Genomic DNA, 22,588 nt, shown 5'->3' on the forward strand with positions numbered 1-22,588 from the left:
CAACGGCACTTACCGGACTGTGTAGCTGCGCACGCCGTGGGTTCCTGACAGCCGCTCTTTCCAGACACTTACCTCCGGGAGCGGGAAGCGACTGTGTGCTCAGCACCCAGGGCAGTGTCCGTACATGGTGCGTTATACATCCGCTCTCGGGGGTGGGCGGGGCACATGTTTTTTTCTTTAAGAAGTGTGGTTTGACCTGGACGCTTCTGTCTAAACTCTATGTAAGGGTATTAAATAAAGCATTGATATAAAGGGTATTAAAATAAAGGGTTGAAGTAAAATTTCTCATAAAAATACAATTAAGGGCACCTGGCTGGCTCAGTCAGTTAAGTGTCTGCCTTCGGCTCAGGTCATGATCCCAGGGTCCTGGAATAGAGGCCTGTGCCGGGCTGCGTGCTCAGTGGGGAGGGCCTCTGCCCCCCTCTCCCAGCTCCTGCTCTCGCTCTCAAATAATAAATAAATATTTAAAAAATATAATTAAGAAATGAAAGTTATCTTTTCTTTGTGACATCAACGTATAGGGGAGCTAAAGAGAGAACCTATCTGGGTTACAAAGCAAAAAAGCCACCAATCTGAGCTCTGGTCGGAAATATTTATATTGTATAAAGAATAGGTCTTTAAATCTATTTTTATGAAATTTATTCCCAATTTGAAGTGGCAGTGTATACAAAGATAACAGAGCTTGTGATATATTACAGAAATGTTTACAGCAACATGCACATTATGAGGTGTTTCAAACATATACATATTAAGTTTCATGCTGAATAAATAATCCCCCCAAATTAATTTTTATTTTTACATAAAAATATAATATTGCACTCTTAACAAGACCAGTTATTTTGCATATTTTCTCTTTAAATAAATGATGGAATTCGGCCTTAAAAAAAACAAAGAAGACTGAGTAGCAACCCTATTCTAATAGGGGACTAATTCCAAGTTGTTGGTAGAAAAAAACGAAAGCCAGACAGTAGCTGCAATTTTTTTTTTCTTTTAACAAAAGCAAATCACTTCAACGTGAATAGGAATAATGTCATCTCTGCACCCAGCTGGACCTCAGAGCTCCGAGCTGGCCTGGGCAAACCACGGTGTCAATGTGGCCCGTGAGCCGTTCTGAGGGACGTGTGCTGTTCCAGGGACAAGCACACGTGGCCACTCGCTTCCTCTTGCCCACATCTCAGCGGCAGAGATGTTGGAATTGTGTTTTATACAGTTTTTAAGCAGAATGTTTTAGAAAGTCTGGAAGTTACAAAAGTAGTTCTGTAAACACCATATGAAGTGAATTTCCATAACAAACACGCAAGTTATTCTTAGGCAGGAATACATATTTTTACCCCATGGTAACATCTTACTGAGCTTATTTTACAGTGTTCTCAGAGCCAATAAGCAGCACCCCAAGTCAAAATAGAGCCGTAATGGTAGGGACAGACTACAGTAGAGGTTTTTAGGAATTCTGTCTTCATGGTGTGCAAGTTCTCTGTGGCGTATACTTAGACCTTTCTGTTGTTTCCAGAATTCTCAGGTCGTATAGATTAGTAGAAACAGAGCAGACTCAGTTTCCTACAAGAATTATTCAGCATCCTGTGGGAAACAGACTGGGCTGTCTCCTTTCTCTTGTAATTCTGTTTTATGGAAGAAAACATACCCTGCCCATTAGATTTAATGTCTTATCTAGAATGGACTCTTAGTACCTGCGCCATCATTCTGCATAGTGGAGACTTCCCATTGCAAATTGTTAAGTATTCAGTGCTCTGTGGATGGCAGATATTAAAATAATTATCACTGTGTTTAAATCTTAGTGACTCAACTAAGGATATTCAGTACCTAGTGTCATGAATTTTAAGCAGGATTTTTTATGGAAAAACAGAATGTATCTGAAATCAGATGTGTGTTTGTGGCTGTCAAGAAATTCTGGTTCCTCTTTGAGCTAGGCAGGCAACTAGGAAAAAACCTGCCAACACTAAGATTCATGAGTATTTGTTTTTAGTATTCAGATCTTCCATAAAACGTTTGGTGCAGAGGCACCTACTGAATAATTTACTTCTCAAAGAAAGCACTTTGCAAGTTCTAACTTCTTATCCTCTTCTTTAATTTTGTGTGTGTGTGTCGGGGGTGGGGGAAGGTGGATTCTCTCGGCATAAAACTTTTAAAATATAATTTTTATAGTATTTTATATAAACAACTGGCTAACCAATTTAAATTCTCCTGGTCTTTTTGGAATAATAGAAAAAAGGAGAGACTCCTATTCTTTCTTTAGAATAACCTTGCGGGTAAACACTTTAAAAATACAATTTTAATTTATCACGTACGACTTACACCTTGTTGGTTAGAACATACTCACACAACCCTCTCGAGTATCACAAAATTAGAACAAAACCGTTCTCTCGGGACCTCGGGAGGCCGCAGAATGTCCTGCAGATGATCATTACTTGGATGATGTGTTTGGTCATCCATTTCTTCAAGTTCAACCTCCTAAAACTGGTGAGGTCCACACATCTAGTTTGGAGCTAAAGTGCTTTGGAGAAGTGAAGTTCTCCCTCACTCATCCAGCTGCATAGCTGCTAAGGAAGGAATAGAACATTGGCTGTTTCAGGCGCTGTTGGTCCTTCCGACACCAGGCGATCACAGTCCCGTCACTATTTGCTGTGTACAGATGGTGGCCGTCGCAGGAAAACGTAAGGCTGTCAAAAGAAATCCCACATGCACATCATCTCTTAAAATTGCATTAGCATAGTGGGGATCATATAGAAATTGGTGTAAAGAAGCGAAGATATCTTCACCGGAGCAGAGAGACCAACGAAACGACTGCTTACGACTCACTGGTTTCTGGTGTAATTCTAGTATAGTCTAATTGCTCTGCTGACAACTTTGTGAGGCTCATTCTAACTAGGGGACACGGAACAAAATCAGAGCAAAGAGATCAGTGCATTCTGCTCCTTCTTTGTACGTTTTCTTTTCTACCTTGTTTACGCTCTTATTACTTAACAAATACTTGAGTTTAGGAAAGTTTAGATCATCTAACGGGGCTACATTTTCTCTTTATAGAAATAAATGATGGTTATAGGGAGATATTTTATTTCCCAGAAAAAGGAAAAGGCAAAACTGTTAACATTAATAAATAATTAATTGGAGTTCATTAAGATTTAAATTTAGTGCACTGAAAATAAATTTAATAAAGTGTAATTAAATCCCTTGCTTCCGATTGATTTTTAAAGTCAAATTTGTTGGTGGAACAAAGGGTAACTGATAGTTTATCAGTCTTATCAAGCACATTCCTGCAGCTGTCAATCACCATTATAGTATTTTTAATAAGGAAAGAAAAAAATATAGTTTCTACAATTCAAAAGCTCCCCTGGACACCCTCCCAGGATGCCTTCTGTCCAACTAGGAGCTCCTGACTCAGATATTAAGCTCCACAAAGACATGGACTGTGTCTCCTTGTAAAAGGTCCGGGTCAACCTAGTGTTTGGTAAGTGGTCAGCTGTTTAGTAGACTCTCATCACACAGTTCAGTCTGTGTGCTTTCATCTCTAACCAAAGCAGTCACAAAATATATGATGAAGAATCTGGGGGTGGTTTACCTTACAATAGGCTTATTTGATTTAGGAAATGTGATTTCCCGCACCGGCTTTAGGTCCCATGTACTCCATAACCTAGAGAGGGAAAAAGTCATCATCTAATTATGCAAACTACAACTGCCTTCGTAAAAAACACCTGTATATTTGTTTATTTGTTAAAAATCATCTGGAAGGAAACACAATAAGCCATTAACAGTAGCTACTTGTGGGAGGTTTGCAAGGGGTAGATGTGGGAGTAAGAAAACTTGGTAAATTTTCATATTAATCTTTTATACAATTAATAGACAATATACAATTTAAAAACCACATGCAAGCTAAGTTTATTACTTAAAAATAAAACAGGGATTAGTGAAGAACCTATACCTGAAGGCGATTTTAAATCTCTAAATATTAAATATGAACACGCCTAGATATTTAAGGCTAGTTTTTGCGACTGCTGTGTCCTTATGAACAAGAGCGAACAAAGAGAATCAGAACTCCTCTTACCTTACGATTCCATTTTCTAATCCCCCGGCAATCACATTGATAGACACCCCCTCAGGCTGGTTAGAGAAGGCAACGGAACAGATGATCTCCCTGCAGTGGACATGTCCAATGAGGTCCCCGTTCACTGTCCAGAGTCTGAGGTCGCTGCCTCCACCAGCTAAAACACCGAGATCATCCACAGGTCACCAGAGTGTGGGTATGTCAGAGCCCACCACCCTGAGTCCCAGAGGGGCATCCCTGTGCACCCAGCTTGATTGTTTCAGTGATAAAAAATTTATAGGCAGGGGCGCCTGGGTGGCTCAGTGAGTTAAAACCTCTGCCTTCGGCTCAGGTCGTGATCCCAGGGTCCCGGGATCGAGCCCCGCATCGGGGCTCTCTGCTCAGCAGGGAGCCTGCTTCCTCCTCTCTCTCTGCCTGCCTCTCTGCCTACTTGTGATCTCTATCTGTCAAATACATAAATAAAATCTTAAAAAAAAATTTATAGGCAGCTCAGAACTGAAGCTCAGAACAGAAAATTACTATGTAATAAGTTAAAAGGCTCTGCAGATTTATCTAGAGACAATGGCCAGTGGAAAAATAAAAATAAAAAGATTAATTTAGAAATCTAGAGCAACAAGGTAAATTAATCATATATCTTTGTGCAATCGTATTTTAGCATAGGAGCTGCCAAGGCTGAATTCGACAGTACCTAGAAAGTTAAACAATCTCCAAAACCAGACGAAAATATTCTGTGAAACCACCTGTAAGAAGTGACTTAGGTAACTTTTGAAGAAAAAAAAAGTTATAATAAAACTTAGTGGAGTTAAGTTACTTCTTAAAGAAAAAGAAAAGATATCTAATTCCTCAGCATGTCTAAGATTGAATCTTGTAGGTCAGTGACTTATTAGACTAGTTTTTCCTTTTCAAAGACCACGAGTAACTAAACTTTCTGGAGTTTTCCAGGGGGTGGGAGAGGCAGTAATTGCTTGCCATCTTCTATACTGGGGCCCCATGATGATGCGCCTAGCCTTCTTCGGAGAGACATGCTCAAGCTGATAAGACAGGTTAAGAGGCGCAGTAAAGTCTGGGGGCCATGTTACTCCACTTACATTTCTCTCTCCACTAGAACTAACAAAAAAAGTGCAGACTTCGACTCTTTCCTTTATTAAGGCAATGAAAAGACTGCATAGATTTCCTACTTATAGCAAAGAAACAAATTGTGAAAATACTCCTTTATGTCAAGATATGCTGAAGAGGGCGCCTGGGTGGCTCAGCGGGTTAAGCCTCTGCCTTCGGCTCAGGTCATGGTCTCAGGGTCCTGGGATGGAGCCCCGCATCGGGCTCTCTGCTCAGTGCGGAGCCTGCTTCCTCCTCTCTCTCTGCCTGCCTCTCTGTCTGCTTGTGATCTCTGTCTGTCAAACAAATATATAAAATCTTAAAAAAAAGATTTAGAAAAAAAAAAGATATGCTGAAGACCTTCAAATATTCCAAACCCAATGCCTTCTGTGTTGCAGCATTATTCACAATAGCCAATAAGTGGAAACAACCGAATGTCCCTCCACAGACGGAAGGTAGATATTTACAAGGGGCTACTACTCAGTCATAGAAAGTAATGAAGTTCTGCTCCGTGCTGCAAGACGGATGAGCCTTAACATGAGCCTGAGTGAAATAAACAGATGTAAAAAAGACATAAAAGGACACAGAGTGTATGATTCCACTTAGATAAAATATCTAGAATAGGCAAATTCATAGAGATCGAAAGTAGAACAGTGGTTACTTGAAGCTTTGCGGCAAGGAGGAATAAGTTATGGTTACAGAGTTTCTGCTTGGGGTGACAAAGAAGTTTTTGAGATCGTGGTTGCACCACATTGTGGGTGTGGTGACGCCACTGGATCACATGCTGTAGAATGGTTCAGATCGTGACTGTAACGGTAAACATATTTACCACACACGCAGAGAAGAGAAGGTTAACAGATGCCCAGTGTTTTACTTAAGACTTCTCACCAATTAGGAGAGATCACCTAAACAAAACATCAGATGTAGGAGTTCAATATACTAACGAGATGCAACTGTAGGCGATACTATCTCTTTTCCGTGAGTAGACACCTCACTCTTGCTTTTGAATTTAATACTTGATAAAAAATTTATAAAATTTATAAAGCAACCAGATGGGTGCTAGTAAGGTTAGAAGGCTTCCCAAAGATACCGGTGCAGGGGTTGATCACTGCCTGGAATTGGTAGCTACTGCAGGCTCAGTCCTTCAAACCCAAAAATCAAAATGTGGCCCTTGACTCTCTGCCATGGGGTACAGAACTCAACAGGCAAAGAATCACCCTAGCAGATTACCCAGGACCTTGGGCCACCTCAAAACCAAGTAACGACTCATCTGCTTAAGGTTGTAAATGTCAAAACTGAGGCCTTCACTCAAGACCAGATAGCTTTCATGTGTAATTTAGCATGTCAACTAAAAGTCAGAAAGCTGGGCATTCCTGAAAAAAAATTTATTCTTCCTACACATGGTCACTGAAATTAAAATAAATTGGAGAGTCACTGCCTATCCCAAATTTCATAATATTATATTAACTTTGTAATGCCATTGGCAACACACAACCAGGCTATGAACCCTAGCTAAAAGGCATATATTTTGATTCAGTGGCAGAATGATTTTATATAATAGACAAAAACCGTCTATTATAATATTCACATAGTTTAATAAATTTCACATCTTATCATTATAAAAATCATACCCCATATGGGCTGGCAAATTATGAGCAAGAGGAAAGAGCTCGCCAGTGTAACTTCAGCCCCGACACAGAGATTTTATTTTATTTTATTTTTTGACACAAAGATTTTATATCCGTGTGTATAATGTGTATATATGTGCACACACAAATATATAACATATATACATATACATACATATGTTTTATTTAAATTTTGATTTTAAAGTTACCTGGCTGGTACTCACTAAAGGGGTCAAGATGTTTGGTAGGCTGAATCTGATAACTTCCTTTCCTTCTTGGACTAGAAGACTAGGAGGATGAACTCTAGTTTGGGTCACTAAACATAAATTTAGCCTCTCTTTAGAAAAATCATTATATTTATTATATTTTCTATATACCCAATTCTTGTTACGACTTCTCTTATATGTGCACCGAGAGGCCTTAAGACAGTGGAGAAGGCCTTGTTGTTCATATTGAAAAAGAAAGTTCCAGCCATTACTCTATTATACTGTGCTCTCCCCAGGGACACCTGAATACCCTACTAGGTGGTTAGTAATTGCAGCAAAAGTAATTTTGTTTTTTGTTCCCATAAGACTGGCTGATATAACATCACAGATATAAATCAGGACTGGCAGCAGGAAAGTAATTAACTTTACAAAATTCAGCTCCCTAAGGATCAGCCCTAACTTCCAAATGTTGCCAAAACAAGAAAGTAGAGAACACTATGTAAATAATCATTATATTATTCCCCCAGATTCCCCTTTGGTATGACAATACTAAAAGCTGATAATGTACAAATCATGGGAGAACAATTAGCATAAGTCATCAATCATCGGACCACACTTGTATTATCAAAGTCAACGGTTCAAAATCGTTCCCTTTACTTACGACAGTTAGGAAATAAAAATGTTTCTATGGCACTATTCAATAACTGGATGGTAAGATCGGCAAATGTTTCACATTTGATACCTTTAAAGGATGACTGAAGACATTACTTTTCCAGAATACAAGAATGAATGAATTTTTATAAAATCAACAACAAAACTCCAAGAGACAGCTGTACTGTAATAAAAAATACACATTTGGTCTTTGACCCAGGTCCCTGGCATACAGCTCCTGAGACCCTTGTAATTTACCACCTTCTGTACGCTAACAAGCTGGCTCCAGGGGGTAGGCCCTAGATAGCTTCAGGTTGGGGGCCTGTCACTAGACAAACCAGCCAGGTGGTTAGGAGGTCAGAATTTACAGTACCTCCCCACCTCTGGGGATGGAGAGAGGCTGGAGATTGGGCTCAGGTCCACAGCCACTGACTCCATCAACTGTGCCTACAGAAAGGAACCACAGAAAAACCCCTAAGCAACAGGGTTTAGGAGGGCTTGAGCTCGTGAGCACATTCATGCGTCAGGAGGGAGGCGCACTCCGACTCCACCCAGACTGGCCCTCTGGATCTCCCCCTATGTACCTCTGCAGCTGGCTGCTTACTCCTTTTTTTTGAGAGAGAGAGAGCGAGAGTGAGGTAGGGGGAGGGCTCGAGGGAGAAGGAGAGAAAGAATCTCAAGTAGGTAACCTGCGCCCAAGGTGGCTCAATCTACAACCCTGAGATCGTGACCTGAGAGGAAGTCAGGAGTGACACTCAACCGAGCCAGCGAGGCGCCCCTGGCTGTTCATTTCTACCCTTTGTAGTAAACGACTGTAGTTAAGTAGAGTGTTTTCCTAAGCTCTGTGAGCGTGGTGGGGGGTTGGGCACTCCCAAATTTGCTAGCTTCAGGTAGTTAGTGTCAGGATCAAATGGCACTGCTGAGCACCCAGGTGGTGTCGCGGGATTGGAAAACTATTGGGTGTCAGAAAACACTAAACAATATAAAACACGCAAGCAAAGGATAGAGGGCCGCCCCCTACAGATACGTCAAAGATAATCTATACAGAGTGGGCAGAAAGAGACAATTTTTCAAAGGATTCTTTCGATGCTTAAGAATAGAAGTGCAACAGAAAATTTATGAATTTTCCAACTGTTCTTTCCTGCTGGATGTGTGTGTGTGTGTGTGTGTGTGTTTAAAAACACAAGTTTTTAAGTATGTACTACTTGAAAAAACAAAAACTAAAAGCAAAACCTCTGATGAGGAGATATAACTCTATCATGTAAATTTCAAGGCAAATTATACCTCCATGTATTATAATGCAGTGTGGTTCTCACTCAGGAACTGGAAGATACATCTAGTCAAAGCTGATCATTGGTTTTGCTTTGCACTTATGTCATGGGGAGGTAGTAAAGTTGGTAGTTAAAAAGCAGAAGCCAAAAGAAAAAAAGAGAGAGAGAAACAAAAGCTAAGAAATTCAGATAATTATGTAACAATAATTTGCTTAACTTAGATGTGCCCAAATGCAATCTCTCATATATCAGAAAAGGAGTTAAATGATGACAATATTAACTTTTGCATAAGTTGGCCCCTAAATCGATGACCTTGCTCTTGGACCGTACTGTATTTTAACACACAAATACGCTATTGCCATAGTATTTTAGACACAGTTAGGGACCTGAGAGACGGAATCCAACAGTTTAACCTACATAGGCACCAGCTAATGACTCTGTGCTTTAGTTCTGGGCTTGCTCACCTGAATCACACACAGTGGCGATGTCCCCAGTAGTTTCACTGGCAGAGACGGCCGTGACGGGGCTTTTGTGTCCCGCCAGGCTTTGTACATAGCACAACCTGAAAGACCAAAGACAAATTTGCATCTGATCATTAAATATCATTAGATTCTCTTGTATAGTTCCTTCCCTTAGTATATGGACTCATAAGGCATTCCCCACTATATTCCTAACTGACCTCTTGATTTCAATAGGATTACAAACTAAAGTTTGTATTTCATGCTTAAAATGATCCTAAGGTAAAGATCTTATTTCAGTGCACCTGTTTCACACAGGAAGAACAGAAACATAGGGGTGGTTGTGTCTGAGTTGGAAACCTTCTTCTGTACCTGTTTAAATCCCATATGATGCAGGTCCCATCTCTGCTCACACTTATCATTATACTGTAGGGTTTGCAAACAAATAAGCTGGTTATCTCTTCTGTGTGCCCATACAGATGTATCTGAGACTCCATTTCTATCTCTGAGGGCTGAAATTGAAAAAAGTCGGTGAAGTACAGGATAAAAAGCATGACAGAAGTTTTCCTAGTACTCTGTTTCAAAAATAAGAACAACTCAAGGGACTCAAACATTTTTCTCAAGCACATCATGTTTCAATCCATTGCAGTTCAACTCTTTCCTAAAGGGTAAAACTAATTGAACTTGAAAACATTTTTAATTGTCCATAATTTCAAGAATTAAAATGCTTTTCCATTTTTTGTCTTCTTGTCCAATCCTTGTCCAAATACATACACAAGTATTTTTATAGTTATGATTATTGCCACCCAAATAATTTTATATCTTGTATTTAAACATTCTCCCAAAAGCACTTTCCATTTTTGACATTGTCTTCAAAATGAATTTAATGGTGTTACAATATTCTGTGCGGTTGGTATGCCATAATTTCCTTGAGCATTTTTACTGATAGACATTTAAAATTGTTTCTAATATTTTCAAAATTATAGATACCATAACTAAATCCTTCATGTGTGAAAGTTTAGTTCTTCTGAATGGTTTCTTCAGAATAAATTTCCAGAATCCTACTAGTAGGTCAGTGAGTACTAACAATTTTAGAGTTCTTGACAATGTACTTTCCAAAGGCATTGTACCAATTCATGATGCCACCAACAGCGACGTCCTCTCAAACCACCGCTACCTGTCCATAATCACAGACCGGTTTTCTAAAGGAAAGGCTGCAAACTGATGTTCCAAGGGCCACGTTGGCTCACAGATGCCAGATGTTCATACTAGGTTTGATTCATGATTTCATAAACTAAGCTGTTTATTGTCTTAAAGTATTTCAATATTTCCACTTCAAAGGATACAGCAAAGTAGAAAGAGTAAGTATAATAAAAAGCTATATATTGACCACTCAGTTAAACTAATACTAACATTTTCTACGATCGATTTATTTTTTAAACAGAGAAGAAATTAAACATTACCCAGTTTGTGTCCTGTTCTATTTCCTCTCTCATCAGAAGTCACTACCATCCTGCATTTTGCATTTGTTTCCCCCATGTATAGAACATACGTTCTACTGTACGTTGCCATAACCATGAACAACACACCGTATGGTTTCTCATGTTGACAAATCACTTTCCGTAAGCGCTATTGGTCTTCCGGTGTCTTTCGCATCTTGCCTTTTTGCTCACCACAGCTTCTGAAACATATCTGTGTTGATACAGTAGCTGCTGCTCACCTATTTTAAGTGCTACATAGTCCAGGGTTTTACTCACATAAAAATACGTATTTTACACTAAAAGAAACAAATGACCAGGCAATGCCAGGCTCATAGTCTTTCTTGGAACGACCGGCTGCCGCGGCGTGGCAGGTGCTTCTGTTTAGCGAGGACACGTGACACTCAGCCACACACAGTCACAGGCAAGAGACGTGCTTTCACAAGGCCCAGAGTCCCGGGTCTGAGCCCCTGCTGTCTCTCCTCAGACTGTGACCCTCTCAACAAGGGGAGGTGTCTGCAGGGCCAAAGGCATGTGCCCAGGACCCTTCCAGACCGTGCTTCCGGGGACCTGGGACCAAGGAATGCCCTGATGGCAAAGGCCCGAGCCCCTCCTTTTCCTGCCTGAATTCTTGAGCACTGGAGTCCGTGACCCACTTCACACTCTAAGTCTCTGAAAATTGTGCAAACTTCTAAATGTCAGCAAAGGTTGCTCTAAATCGCATTTCTCTTATTATAACCAAGTTTCACTTTTCCACATACTCATCTTCTTGCATATAAATTGGTGTGCCTGGTTTTGTGTATTTGTTACTACATGTAAAAAAATTACTTGGGGGCGCCCTGGGGGGCTAAGTCGGTTAAGCCTCTGACTACCTGCTGGGGGGGGGAGTCTGCTTCTCTGCCCACCCCCACCCCTTCCCCTGCTCGTAAGCTCTCGCTCACTAAAATAAATAGTCTTTTTAAAAAAGAAGAAAAAACTGGAAAACCCAAAAGACTCCACTCCAAATCTGCTAGAACTTGTACAGGAATTCAGTAAAGTGTCAGGATAAAAAATCAATGCACAGAAATCAGTTGCATTTCTATACACCAACAGCAAGACAGAAGAAAGAGAAATTAAGGAGTCAATCCCATTTACAATTGCAACCAAAACCGTAAGATATGTAAGAATAAACCTAACCTGGGGCGCTTGCGTGGCTCAGTGGGTTAAAGCCTCTGCCTTCAGCTCAGGTCATGATCCCAGGGTCCTGGGATCGAGCCCCGCATCAGGCTCTCTGCTCAGCGGGGAGCCTGCTTCCCTTCCTCTCTCTCTGCCTGCCTCTCTGCCTACTTGTGATCTCTGTCTGTCAAATAAATGAATAAAATCTTTAAAAAAAAAAAAAAGAATAAACCTAACCAAAGAGGCAAAGATCCGTACTCAGAAAACTATAAAGTACTCATGAAAGAAATTGAGGAAGACACAAAGAACTGGAAAAACATTCCATGCTCATGGATTGGAAGAACAAATATTGTGAAAATGTCTATGCTACCTAAAGCAATCTACACATTTAATGCAACCCCTAACAAAATACCATCAATTTTTTTTTCAAGGAAATGGAACAAATAATCCTAAAATTTGTATGGAATCAGAAAAGACCTTGAATAGTCAAAGGAATACTGAAAAAGAAAGCAAAGTTGGGGGCATCACAATTCCAGACTTCAAGCTCTATTACAAAGCTGTCATCATCAAGACAGTATGGTACTGGCACAAAAACAGGCACGTAGATCAATGGAACAGAATAGAGAGCCCAGAAACAGACCTTCAACTCTATGGCCAACTAATCTTCAACGAAGCAGGAAAGAATGTCCAATGGAATAAAGACAATCTTTTCAACAAACGGTGTTGGAAAAATTAGACAGCCACATGCAGAAAAATGAAACTGGACCATTTCCTTAAACCACACATGAAAATAGACTCCAAATGGATGAAGGACCTCAATGTGAGAAAGGAATCCATCAAAATCCTTGAGGAGAACACAGGCAGCAACCTCTTTGACCTCAGCCGCAGCAACTTCTTCCTAGAAACATCGCCAAAGGCAAGGGAAGCAAGGGCAAAAATGAACTATTGGGACTTCATCAAGATCAAAAGCTTTTGTACGGAAAAGGAAACAGTCAACAAAACCAAAAGACAACTGACAGAATGGGAGAAGATATTTGCAAACGACATATCAGATAAAGGGCTAGTATCCAAAATCTATAAAGAGCTTATCAAACTCAACACCCAAAGAACAAATAATCCAATCAAGAAATGGGCAGAGGACATGAACAGACATTTCTGCAAAGAAGACATCCAGATGGCCAACAGACACATGAAAAAATGCTCCACATCACTCGGCATCAGGGAAATACAAATCAAAACCACAATGAGAATCCACCTCACACCAGTAAGAATGGTTAAAATTAACAAGTCAGGAAATGACAGATGCTGGCGAAGATGCGGAGAAAGGGGAACCCTCCTACACTGCTGGTGGGAATGCAAGCTGGTGCAACCACTCTGGAAAACAGTGTGGAGGTTCCTCAAAAAGTTGAAAATAGAGCTACCCTACGACCCAGCGATTGCACTCCTGGGTATTTACCCTAAAGATACAAATATAGTGATCCGAAGGGGCATGTGCACCCGAATGTTTATAACAGCAATGTCCACAATAGCCAAACTATGGAAAGAACCTAGATGTCCATCAACAGATAAATGGATAAAGAAGATGTGGTGTATATATACACAATGGAATACTATGCAGCCATCAAAAGAAATGAAATCTTGCCATTTGCGATGACGTGGATGGAACTAGAGGGTATTATGCTTAGCAAAGTAAGTCAATTGGAGAAAGACAACTATCATATGATCTCCCTGATATAAGGAAGTCGAGAAGCAATGTGGGGGGGTTTGGGGGGTAGGAAAAGAATAAATGAAACAAGATGGGATCGGGAGGGAGACAAACCATAAGAGACTCCTAATCTCACAAAACAAACTGAGGGTGGCGGGAGGGGGATAGGGAGAGGGTGGTGGGGTTATGGACACGGGGGAGGGTATGTGCTATGGTGAGTGCTGTGAAGTGTGTAAACCTGGCGATTCATAGACCTGTACCCCTGGGGCTAATAATACATTATATGTTAATTAAAAAAATAAAATAAAAAGAAGTACAAACACATCACAAAAAAAAAAAGAAAAAATTATTTGGAGGGATTCCTCCTTGTTTCTGCCAGATGACCTGGACCACCATACGGTCTATGCGCACCTTAGCTGAAGTCAAGTCTGGAGATCTGGGCCACCCAGGGAACTGTAACCCAGGCTGCAATTGCATACAAGAGGAGCCCCCGGAACTCACCCTCCCTCTTCCAGTGTAGTCCTTGTGAGGCCGGCCTTGGAGAAGGGCCTCCTCGGTAGGTATTCCTCTCACAAGGGCTGTCCAAGGACAGCGTCAGGACTCCAGGAGTGACAAATGCCCTCCAGGCGAGAGCTCCCCCTGGTTATTTACCTCTCTGGCTTGGGAATTCCCTACTGGCTTGTCAGCAATTTGATGCTTTAATTACTACACACATGTACGTGTGCATATTTTTTTTAACTCCATGATCATGAATAATATTTATAGGGTAAACACAGCATAGGATCCCTTTAGTGGTTGTTGATAATTTTATAGACTTTACACTTTAAAATGACTGCAAGAGTTAGTGGTACTAGATGATTCCCTGACAGGTCAGAAAACAGTTTCCATGGGCAGAATAGGAACCACGGACTACTTCATTTAAAAATGCTCTTGAGGGGCACCCGGGTGGTGCCCCTCAAGTCAGTTAAGTGTCTGACTCTTAGCTTCGGCTCAGGTCATGATCTCATGGGTCATGAGATCGAGTACCGTGTCTAGCTCTGCAGTCACTGGGGAGTCTGCTTGAAGATTCTCTCCCTCTGCCCCCTTCAATCTCTCTCTCTCTCTCAAATAAATAAATAAATCTTCTAAAAAAATTGCTCTTGAATGATATACCACTACCTCAGATAAACCTCATATATACTCTCTGCCACCACCAATTCAGAGAATGGAAGTACAGGTGTTCACTTGCATGAAGACGAGGTGGCCATGCTACTTAGTGAAAAAAATGACTCAAGAGCAGCTATTTTAAAATCAGTTATCACTTTTAGAAGACATTCTTCTCTAATATGTAAATGGCTTATAGATAATTCCTTATAACAAATCAACTTATTCATCCTTACCTAGAATACATTTTAGAAGACAATCTTGGGAGATTGAACAGAACTTACGATGTTCAGAGTTAAATATGCTTCACTAGGTAAGGAATGTATTTCATAAGATCCCCTTGAAAAGATTTTCTGACAGTAATTATTTTGGTCACATCCTACACAGCACTTGGGGAGCCCGTCTTTTGTCTGTGTTAAAGCTACCACAAATAAGAACATGAATACTTCTAGAACGCCGGTGCTCAGTGGGTTGGGAGAAAAGCGAGCAGAGTATGAGTTGCCTCCTGCTAGCCTCTCAGGCACGGGGTCACAACGCAGCTTGTGGGATGCCGAGATGGTGAGGTGGTCCCTGAGAAAAAGTCGCAAGAACATCCACGAAAACCCACGGCTCCTCCCTGCAGAGCAAACACTGATAAAAGCCCACAGCTAAGATGCACTGTGGGACGCGGCTTAACTAATAACTTAATCTCATGACTTGATTACCTAATACTATTACACTTAGGAGAAAGAGAAAACCCTCACAAATAAAGCTGAAAAACCTACTTCCAGGCAAATGTACAGCTGTGGGAAGGTAAGCAACATGAGCTTCGCAGGCTTACAACGGCTTCACCCGCCAAGGAGGCACAGGTCTTGCTGCGCTCGCACTGGGCCACCCGTGTCCCCCGTCCAGCGCGTCCGGAGCTCTGCAGGGCCCGGTGACTCCTACGCCGACCACCTCATCTTCTCTCTAGCCCTACTACACACCGTGTCAGCGCACTCTGAGGATTCTAACTGACGGGAAGAGCGGCCCTAAGGAAAACTGGGAACGAGGCTATGCAAAGTGCTGGGAAAAGCGAATGAAAACAAAAGCAAAAGCAGCAACTCCTGTTTGCAGAGCAGTCCGACGGTGCGGTGCGCAACCAGGAGTGTTTGCAGAGCAGTCGGACGGCGTGGTGCGTGACCATGCGGTTTGCAGAGCAGTTGGACGGCGCGGTGCACGACCAGGAGCGCCCACACGGACGACTGCTCTCGCAGCGGGGATGAGAACGTATTGGGAGAACACAAGAAACAGAGGGTGCGTTTAGCAGATAAATGTGATGTCCGGAGTCAATATTAGAGATGTTGTAAGAGCCCAAAGAAGACATCCCAATGGTTAAGACACTTCCCTGCGGAGACCTTGGCATTCTTTTCATGCTGGAATATGAGAACTTGCCTCAGGCTTCCTCTCCTGCCCTGCTTTGACCCCAACTCCCAGCATCTAATACTCTAAACTACACATAAAAGTATTTGCTAGCCCCCAAGTTACCATGTCCTTGTTTCCGGGTTGTGGGTTTCCTGTGCTGACATACTCTGTCTCTTTCCTCCACTTCGTAAAATGATCCTTTAAGATCCAGCTCAGGTGGAACTTTCCAGGCTTTCTGACAACCGGCCCCAGCTCTGTGCTCTCTGCTCTCAGAGCACACACATCAGCGTCCTGTAATAACTGGTACATGCCTTCCTCCTGCAAAGAGCCCTGCACCCAAGCCCACCCGGGCCGCTATGGGGGGCGCCCTTGCCTCCAGTCTCATACCCCAAGTGCTGTTTCTGGTAGGCGCTACAGTGGGCTTCCTAAAATGCTTGCAAGATCATATTACAACTGCTTCAGACATTTTGATGGCTCCTTAGGCTAAGAGATGGAAACAATATTACGGTCACATTTATACCCCAAGGATCATGGGAAAGAATCTTAATAAGAGTTTACAAGGGAACAAACTTGGACAGAAAAGTAAGAGGAACCCAGCATCACCCCATGCTAGGAAAACTGGTTCTACCCAGTAGAACACATTTAATAATTTAATGGAGAAAACTGTATTGGGGGGGAAGCAAAAGAAAGTTCTAGACTAAAATAATTATCCTAGTTCTAGAAGGAAAAGATAATTATCACCCTAAATTTGCCACTTATCCTCAGCAGCACCATCGAGAGTTGATTCAAGAAAGGAACAACAGTAAATTAAAAGAAGTATTGCATAATATGTCTTTTCTTCACTAGACTGTTTTATAATTTAATTTTCAAATCCTGGAAATTCAGCAAACGGCTAAAATAAATTTCTTCCAGTAAGTGGTGGAAATCAAGATGTGCTCCTTGGATTTTGCTATAGTCCAGAGACTGCAGGAAGGTTAAATATCAGGTGTTCTAAGCTTCCAAATTTTACAGAATCTTGTAGTGTACTCCTAAGCTTGCAGGCTGACACTGAGAATACAGGAAGCATCACAGTGTCATGAAAAAGTCTAAATACAAAACAGATCATGATGCAAAATACTATGTCTTTGACACCAAAAAATAGGATTGCTATAATTATTTTCAAAAATTTTCATGATCCTAATAAACCTAAAACTAAAGAGTCAGATTATGTGACCTTTCACATTTTACGAGCTTACGGGAAGCAAAGATTAAAGAACAAAAGATTGAAGTACAAACATTTTCAGTTAATCTTATACCAATGAATTACACTTCCGAAGCCTTTTCTTCTTCTCATGAGCATGAAAATCCCAAACTACTGACAAAATGAGCCCAGGACCTACCGTGCTGCTGGTGAACTTGTTAGCGTAAGCCGTGATGACCCCGCATTTGCTTCCGGTGAACAGCTGGCAGCTGTCAGGCACCCAGGCACAACTCGTCACCTGTGGGTGAGGACAAACCAAAGATCATGGAGTTGAAAAGCATGAGAAATGTTTCTACTTCTCTGATGGTTATTTAAAAAATATATAACCACAAAATTTAATAAACATTTTACTTGAACTGATTAAAAATGTGCAAGATATGATAATATTCTGTAATGTTAAGCCAGGTGCTAAAGGCAGGTTAAAATGTGTTACATCATCGTCTATGATTTTACTCTTTTCTCTACACACACACACACACACACACACACACACACAAACACAGCCACTTGTTCCTCAGAAATTTAATGATCCAGGATTGATGAGGTCCAAGGTTGAGTGTGTGTGTGATGTGCATATATGCGTGGTTTCACATCTATCTGATATTTACTTTTTTTTCCTGCTTTTGGTGGGGAATTGGGGTACATAAAAGAGAGAGGTATTGCTTCTAACAGTTCTAAAGATTGTTAAACAGGAGACAAAGGAAAGATAAACATGGAGAAAAAAAAATCTCAGATTATTCCTTTGGGACTGTAAACCCTTCAGTCCTAACCATGGAGGTGCTATTCAGGACCACTCAACTCTCTGGCCCAATAAGTCTTCCTCTGGCTCTGGGAGCCGGCTGACCCCCGGCACCACTCCCCAGCAGCTCTGCTCCCATGGGTCACTTCTCCCCTCCCACCTGTCCCACAGCCTGCGCTCACACTGCACTGCGCTAAGGGGACAGAGGCCATCAGCCACAGATCTCATCCCCTTCCCTCCTTTGTGCCTCAAGTGTCTTGGTGCTTCTCCTGATTTAAAGGAGGAAGCTCCTCTGCTTTTAAGGGCAAACCCACCCCGTACCCAGAGTTCCTCCAAACCCTTGTCCTCGCTCTCAGACTTTCAAGCTGTCTCTTGCTGGCTTCTTCCCCCGGACCTGCAAATGTGCTTGAGAGTCTGCTACATTAACAACAACCTTCCTTCATCCTGGCTCTTCTTAACTCTTGAAACATCACCAGAGTCCACTGGACCCAATTTCATTTTTTGAATTTCTTTCTTGAATAGTTCTAACTATTTGTAAGGATTAATATTTCATGACTTCCGTTCTTTTTTAGAGGCCTTCCAAAGAACAAAGAGAAAATATGTTTTTTTTATATATTAGAATAAAACTCAGTGTCTTAGCATTACCATATGGGTCTACTGAACCCTTTCATAAACCTAAGTTACATTACAGGGTTTTAATAATTTCATCTTCCCTCTGTCTGGAAACATTATGCTGTTTCATCACTGTAGGAATTATGTCATGACTATTCAACAATTATTCCCAACTCTGCTAGAGCAAAACAAACAGGGAAATACAGAACAATGGATCTCCAGGAAGGATAATGTAATCTGTGAAATAAACCGTCATCTTTTGGTTTTCTGATTGTACTGTCCAAAGAGTGGTGTCATCTTTCAAGAAAATATAAAGGAAGACTGGAGACACTGCTTCGTACTCTGCTTTTAGCTTTCACTGAACACAGCTGGGAATTCAGAATTTCTCATGTTCTACTGATAATAGAAAAGAGAATGAAACTGACAGAGGACTAGGTTTCACAATTATGAGATGAGTCAGAAGGCAAAGAGACGGCAGAACTCTAATCTCTAACCATGAGACTATGATTGTAGAAGCGAGATCTGAGTGTGGGTCCTCATATGGTAACATCCTGGATGAATTTTCTCAAACTAGAGAGGACCACATAGAGGACAATATATTTCTAAGGAAATATATTGCCGTTTGGTGCAAGTTCTTTATCACAGAGTATTTTGCTAGAAGGATCTGGACAATGCTGTTCTGCTAAAAGGACTTAGGGCAGTTTTCTTTCATCTTTAATGATGCTGATGTGTCAAACTTTACATAATAGAAGTAATTTTGCAATGCTCAAATTCTTATTAAAATTTCTAATAAGGTTGTTTTCCACTGTCCTTATGTTTAGTTTTGTTAGTTTACTGATAATCAGAAAACAAAAGGTGATGACCATTTTTTTAGGAATACTGAGGGTTAAGCGAGTAAGTCATTGCCTTCCGTTCCTTTCACTGCTAAAAATCCCCACAAGCGGCAGCCTACTCCATTCCTAACATGCTCAGGGAATGCGGAAATGTTAGGACACACGAATAGGCAGGAGATGTTATGAAGGTAACGGGAATCAGGAAATGGCAAAAAGAATTTCCCATTGTTCAACATACAATTTAGTACGGGAAAAAGTTGTGGCAGTATTGTGTGTGTGTGTCGATACATGCACACATATATATGTATACGTACACACACAGTATATATACAGTATGTATACAATTGGAAATATTTTTACAACAACTTTAGGAGAGAGTAGTGGGGGGTACTATTACCCCAGTTTCAAAGAGGAAAGAACCTCAAGTTTGGAAAGGGTAAGGCACTTGCCAAAGGCTACAGAGTAAATAATAAAGGCAGGACACTAACACAGATCAGACGGCTTTAATTGGGCCCCATGCTCTTTCTACCCATTGTGATGCCTGAACACCTAGTCTAATAGCCAAGACCAGGTACAGAGGATTGCACTCTGGTTATAGAAAATGTCACAGTGACAAAAGGCAAGTGAACCCTGAGAAGAAAGTGGTGCTGATTTTGTTCCAACACCGCCAGTCGCTGACGCTAAGTGCTTATAATACCATCTCAGTGAGATCCTGGGGAGAAGACAAATTCTGGGGACACAGAATAGCAACAGTCAGGAAGGTCTGCGCACTGTAAACAAGGCCTAAATCCAGCGTCACCAGCTTCCAGACTGGATTAACGGCAGAATGTTAAAGACGAGCTGCTCTCAGTCTGACCCCTTTCTAGAGCATTATACTTAATTATTATGATAATTCCGTAACAAAGTTTACCTGATATTGTTGTGAACTTTGTATAAAGTTTATTGGAGGCTCGCTTTGTTTACTCTTCAACCTTAAAATGTTATCAGCATATCCCCAGCTCAGGATGGCCGACCACTGGATGTCAGTACTGTTCATGCTTCTCACACCTCAAAAAGGCGAAACAAAAGCGTCAGACCGCCCCTGCTCAACTGTTACTTGATAGCCCCCCAAAATGGCAGGTTAAGAGCTGAAGTTTGCATGGCAGAACACAGTATCTTTCCGGAGCAAATCATCTTTGTATTCATAAGATGGATGCACTTAAGTTGGTTTTATTCCTTTAATGCTAATGGGATTCTAAGAGTGGAAACTAAATTCTTATTCACTCGTGGTGTTTGGTTAGGGCTTATCTGATTTAGCACCAAAATGTCTGTTCAAAAAAAATTTTTTTTAAATTTCTTTTCAGCGTAACAGTATTCATTGCTTTTTCACCACACCCAGTGCTCCATGCAATCCGTGCCCTCCCTAATACCCACCACCTGGTTCCTCCGACCTCCCACCCTCCGCCCCTTCAAAACCCTCATGGGAGACAATGATAGTCAAGCTTATTCTGTACATGTTCTATCACACTTCTACTTTTAAAGATAAATATAAACTAGACACCGTTTAAATAACTTTGTAGCTACCACCTGCTGATAAATCAGTATGGACAACTATCGATACTATAAAGAACACTGCCAAGCTAGAAGCAACACCTGTCCTGGGACCATTTAATCCTGTCAACTGCCAGGGCTTTGCAGGGCAGACAGATTTGACGAGCTTCTGCTCTGTTCCTCTTCCTCTTTTTTCCAACACAGTTTTATGTCTTTTGGGATAAGGATTTGGAGATTTTGACATCCCTTTTCAGTACTATTCATAATCTATGCCTTGTTGCTTTGCTGGATATAGCTAATGCAACAGAAATGCTATAACTGGTGCTGCCCTGGAAATTTGCACTGCTGAAGTTCCTTAAGGAGAGAGAACAGGCTTTATTTATTCCAGCACCTAGCAAAACAAGCCCACATATAAAGGAATGAAACAAATACATATTTGTTGAAAGAATCAATACCACAGTGAAAATGTAATTCACAGATTTTTGTCTTCTTTTGTTGAGTATAATACCAAATGCTGACATCAGTTTTGCAATAAAGGAACTGGAACATACCCACTTAATAAAATCCCCTCTAAATCTAAGCTGCTAGGGAAAGGAACCACATTTCATGAGTCTCAGGGCCTCTCAAATTTACCATAATACCGGCATGTAGCGGGCACTTCGATAGCCTGCGTGTTCAATGAATTAAGTACATCTAGTAACTGCCCCCAGTTTCTCATTCTAGCACTTACAAGATGCACCACCTCTTTTTTTTTTTTTAAAGAAAAATAAACTTTTCCTTTACCTACTAGGACAGTGAATCTTAGACAGGCGTTTGCAAGAAAATGGTGTTTTTCGCACGCCTGGGCTTGGACTTGAGCCCCAGAGGTTCTGACACTGTGTGGCTCAAATGAGACCCAGGCAAGTATACTTTGGGAAAAAGGGATCTCAGGCAATTTGGAGGCACAATTTTTGAGTAAGGGTTTAAGGTCATCAAAACCGTTGCAGTTACATTGTTCTATGCATGTATAGCTCAGCAAAACCATACAGTTATTTGATAAAGCAGTGCTCAGTACCTTGCAGCTGTAGCACGTGACCTGATGCCCATCTGTAAGCGGGGCTCTCACTCCTAAGCCTGCTATGGGGTGGGTGAGCACTCCTCTCGATCCTCTGTAATGTGCTGGGTGCAGCACTGAGAGCTCACACAGTCCCCAGGGAGCCCCGGGGTGCTTATGGCGTGATGGACCTTTACTGAGCACTTAGGAGGAGTCAGGCACTGTGCTAATCATTCCCTACATTATTTCATTAAATCTTTTTTTTTTTTAAGATGTTATTTATTTACTTGACAGGCAGAGATCACAAGTAGGCAGAGAGGCAGGCAGAGAGAGAGGAAGAAGCAGGCTCCCTGCTGAGCAGAGAGCCC

At 41.3% G+C, this 22,588-nt stretch overlaps 1 protein-coding gene across 1 annotated transcript in view; it reads right to left on the minus strand.

Moving 5' to 3' along the window:
* Window positions 1-631: 631 nt before the first annotated feature.
* The window catches only part of LYST (lysosomal trafficking regulator), a 173,109-nt gene continuing 151,152 nt past the window's right edge, over window positions 632-22,588 (minus strand). Inside the window, exons 48-54 of the mRNA XM_080822463.1 lie at window positions 20,568-20,704; window positions 17,613-17,711; window positions 9,742-9,881; window positions 9,376-9,473; window positions 4,061-4,217; window positions 3,578-3,649; window positions 632-2,678 (exon numbers count right to left, since the gene is read on the minus strand). Of these exons, the coding sequence (XP_080678589.1) occupies window positions 2,540-2,678; window positions 3,578-3,649; window positions 4,061-4,217; window positions 9,376-9,473; window positions 9,742-9,881; window positions 17,613-17,711; window positions 20,568-20,704 (842 nt within the window). The 3' untranslated portion in view covers window positions 632-2,539. The remainder of the gene's footprint in view (window positions 2,679-3,577; window positions 3,650-4,060; window positions 4,218-9,375; window positions 9,474-9,741; window positions 9,882-17,612; window positions 17,712-20,567; window positions 20,705-22,588) is intronic.

Source organism: Martes martes (genome assembly GCF_963455335.1).
Source record: "Martes martes genome assembly, chromosome: 14".
Lineage (NCBI taxonomy): Eukaryota > Metazoa > Chordata > Mammalia > Carnivora > Mustelidae > Martes > Martes martes.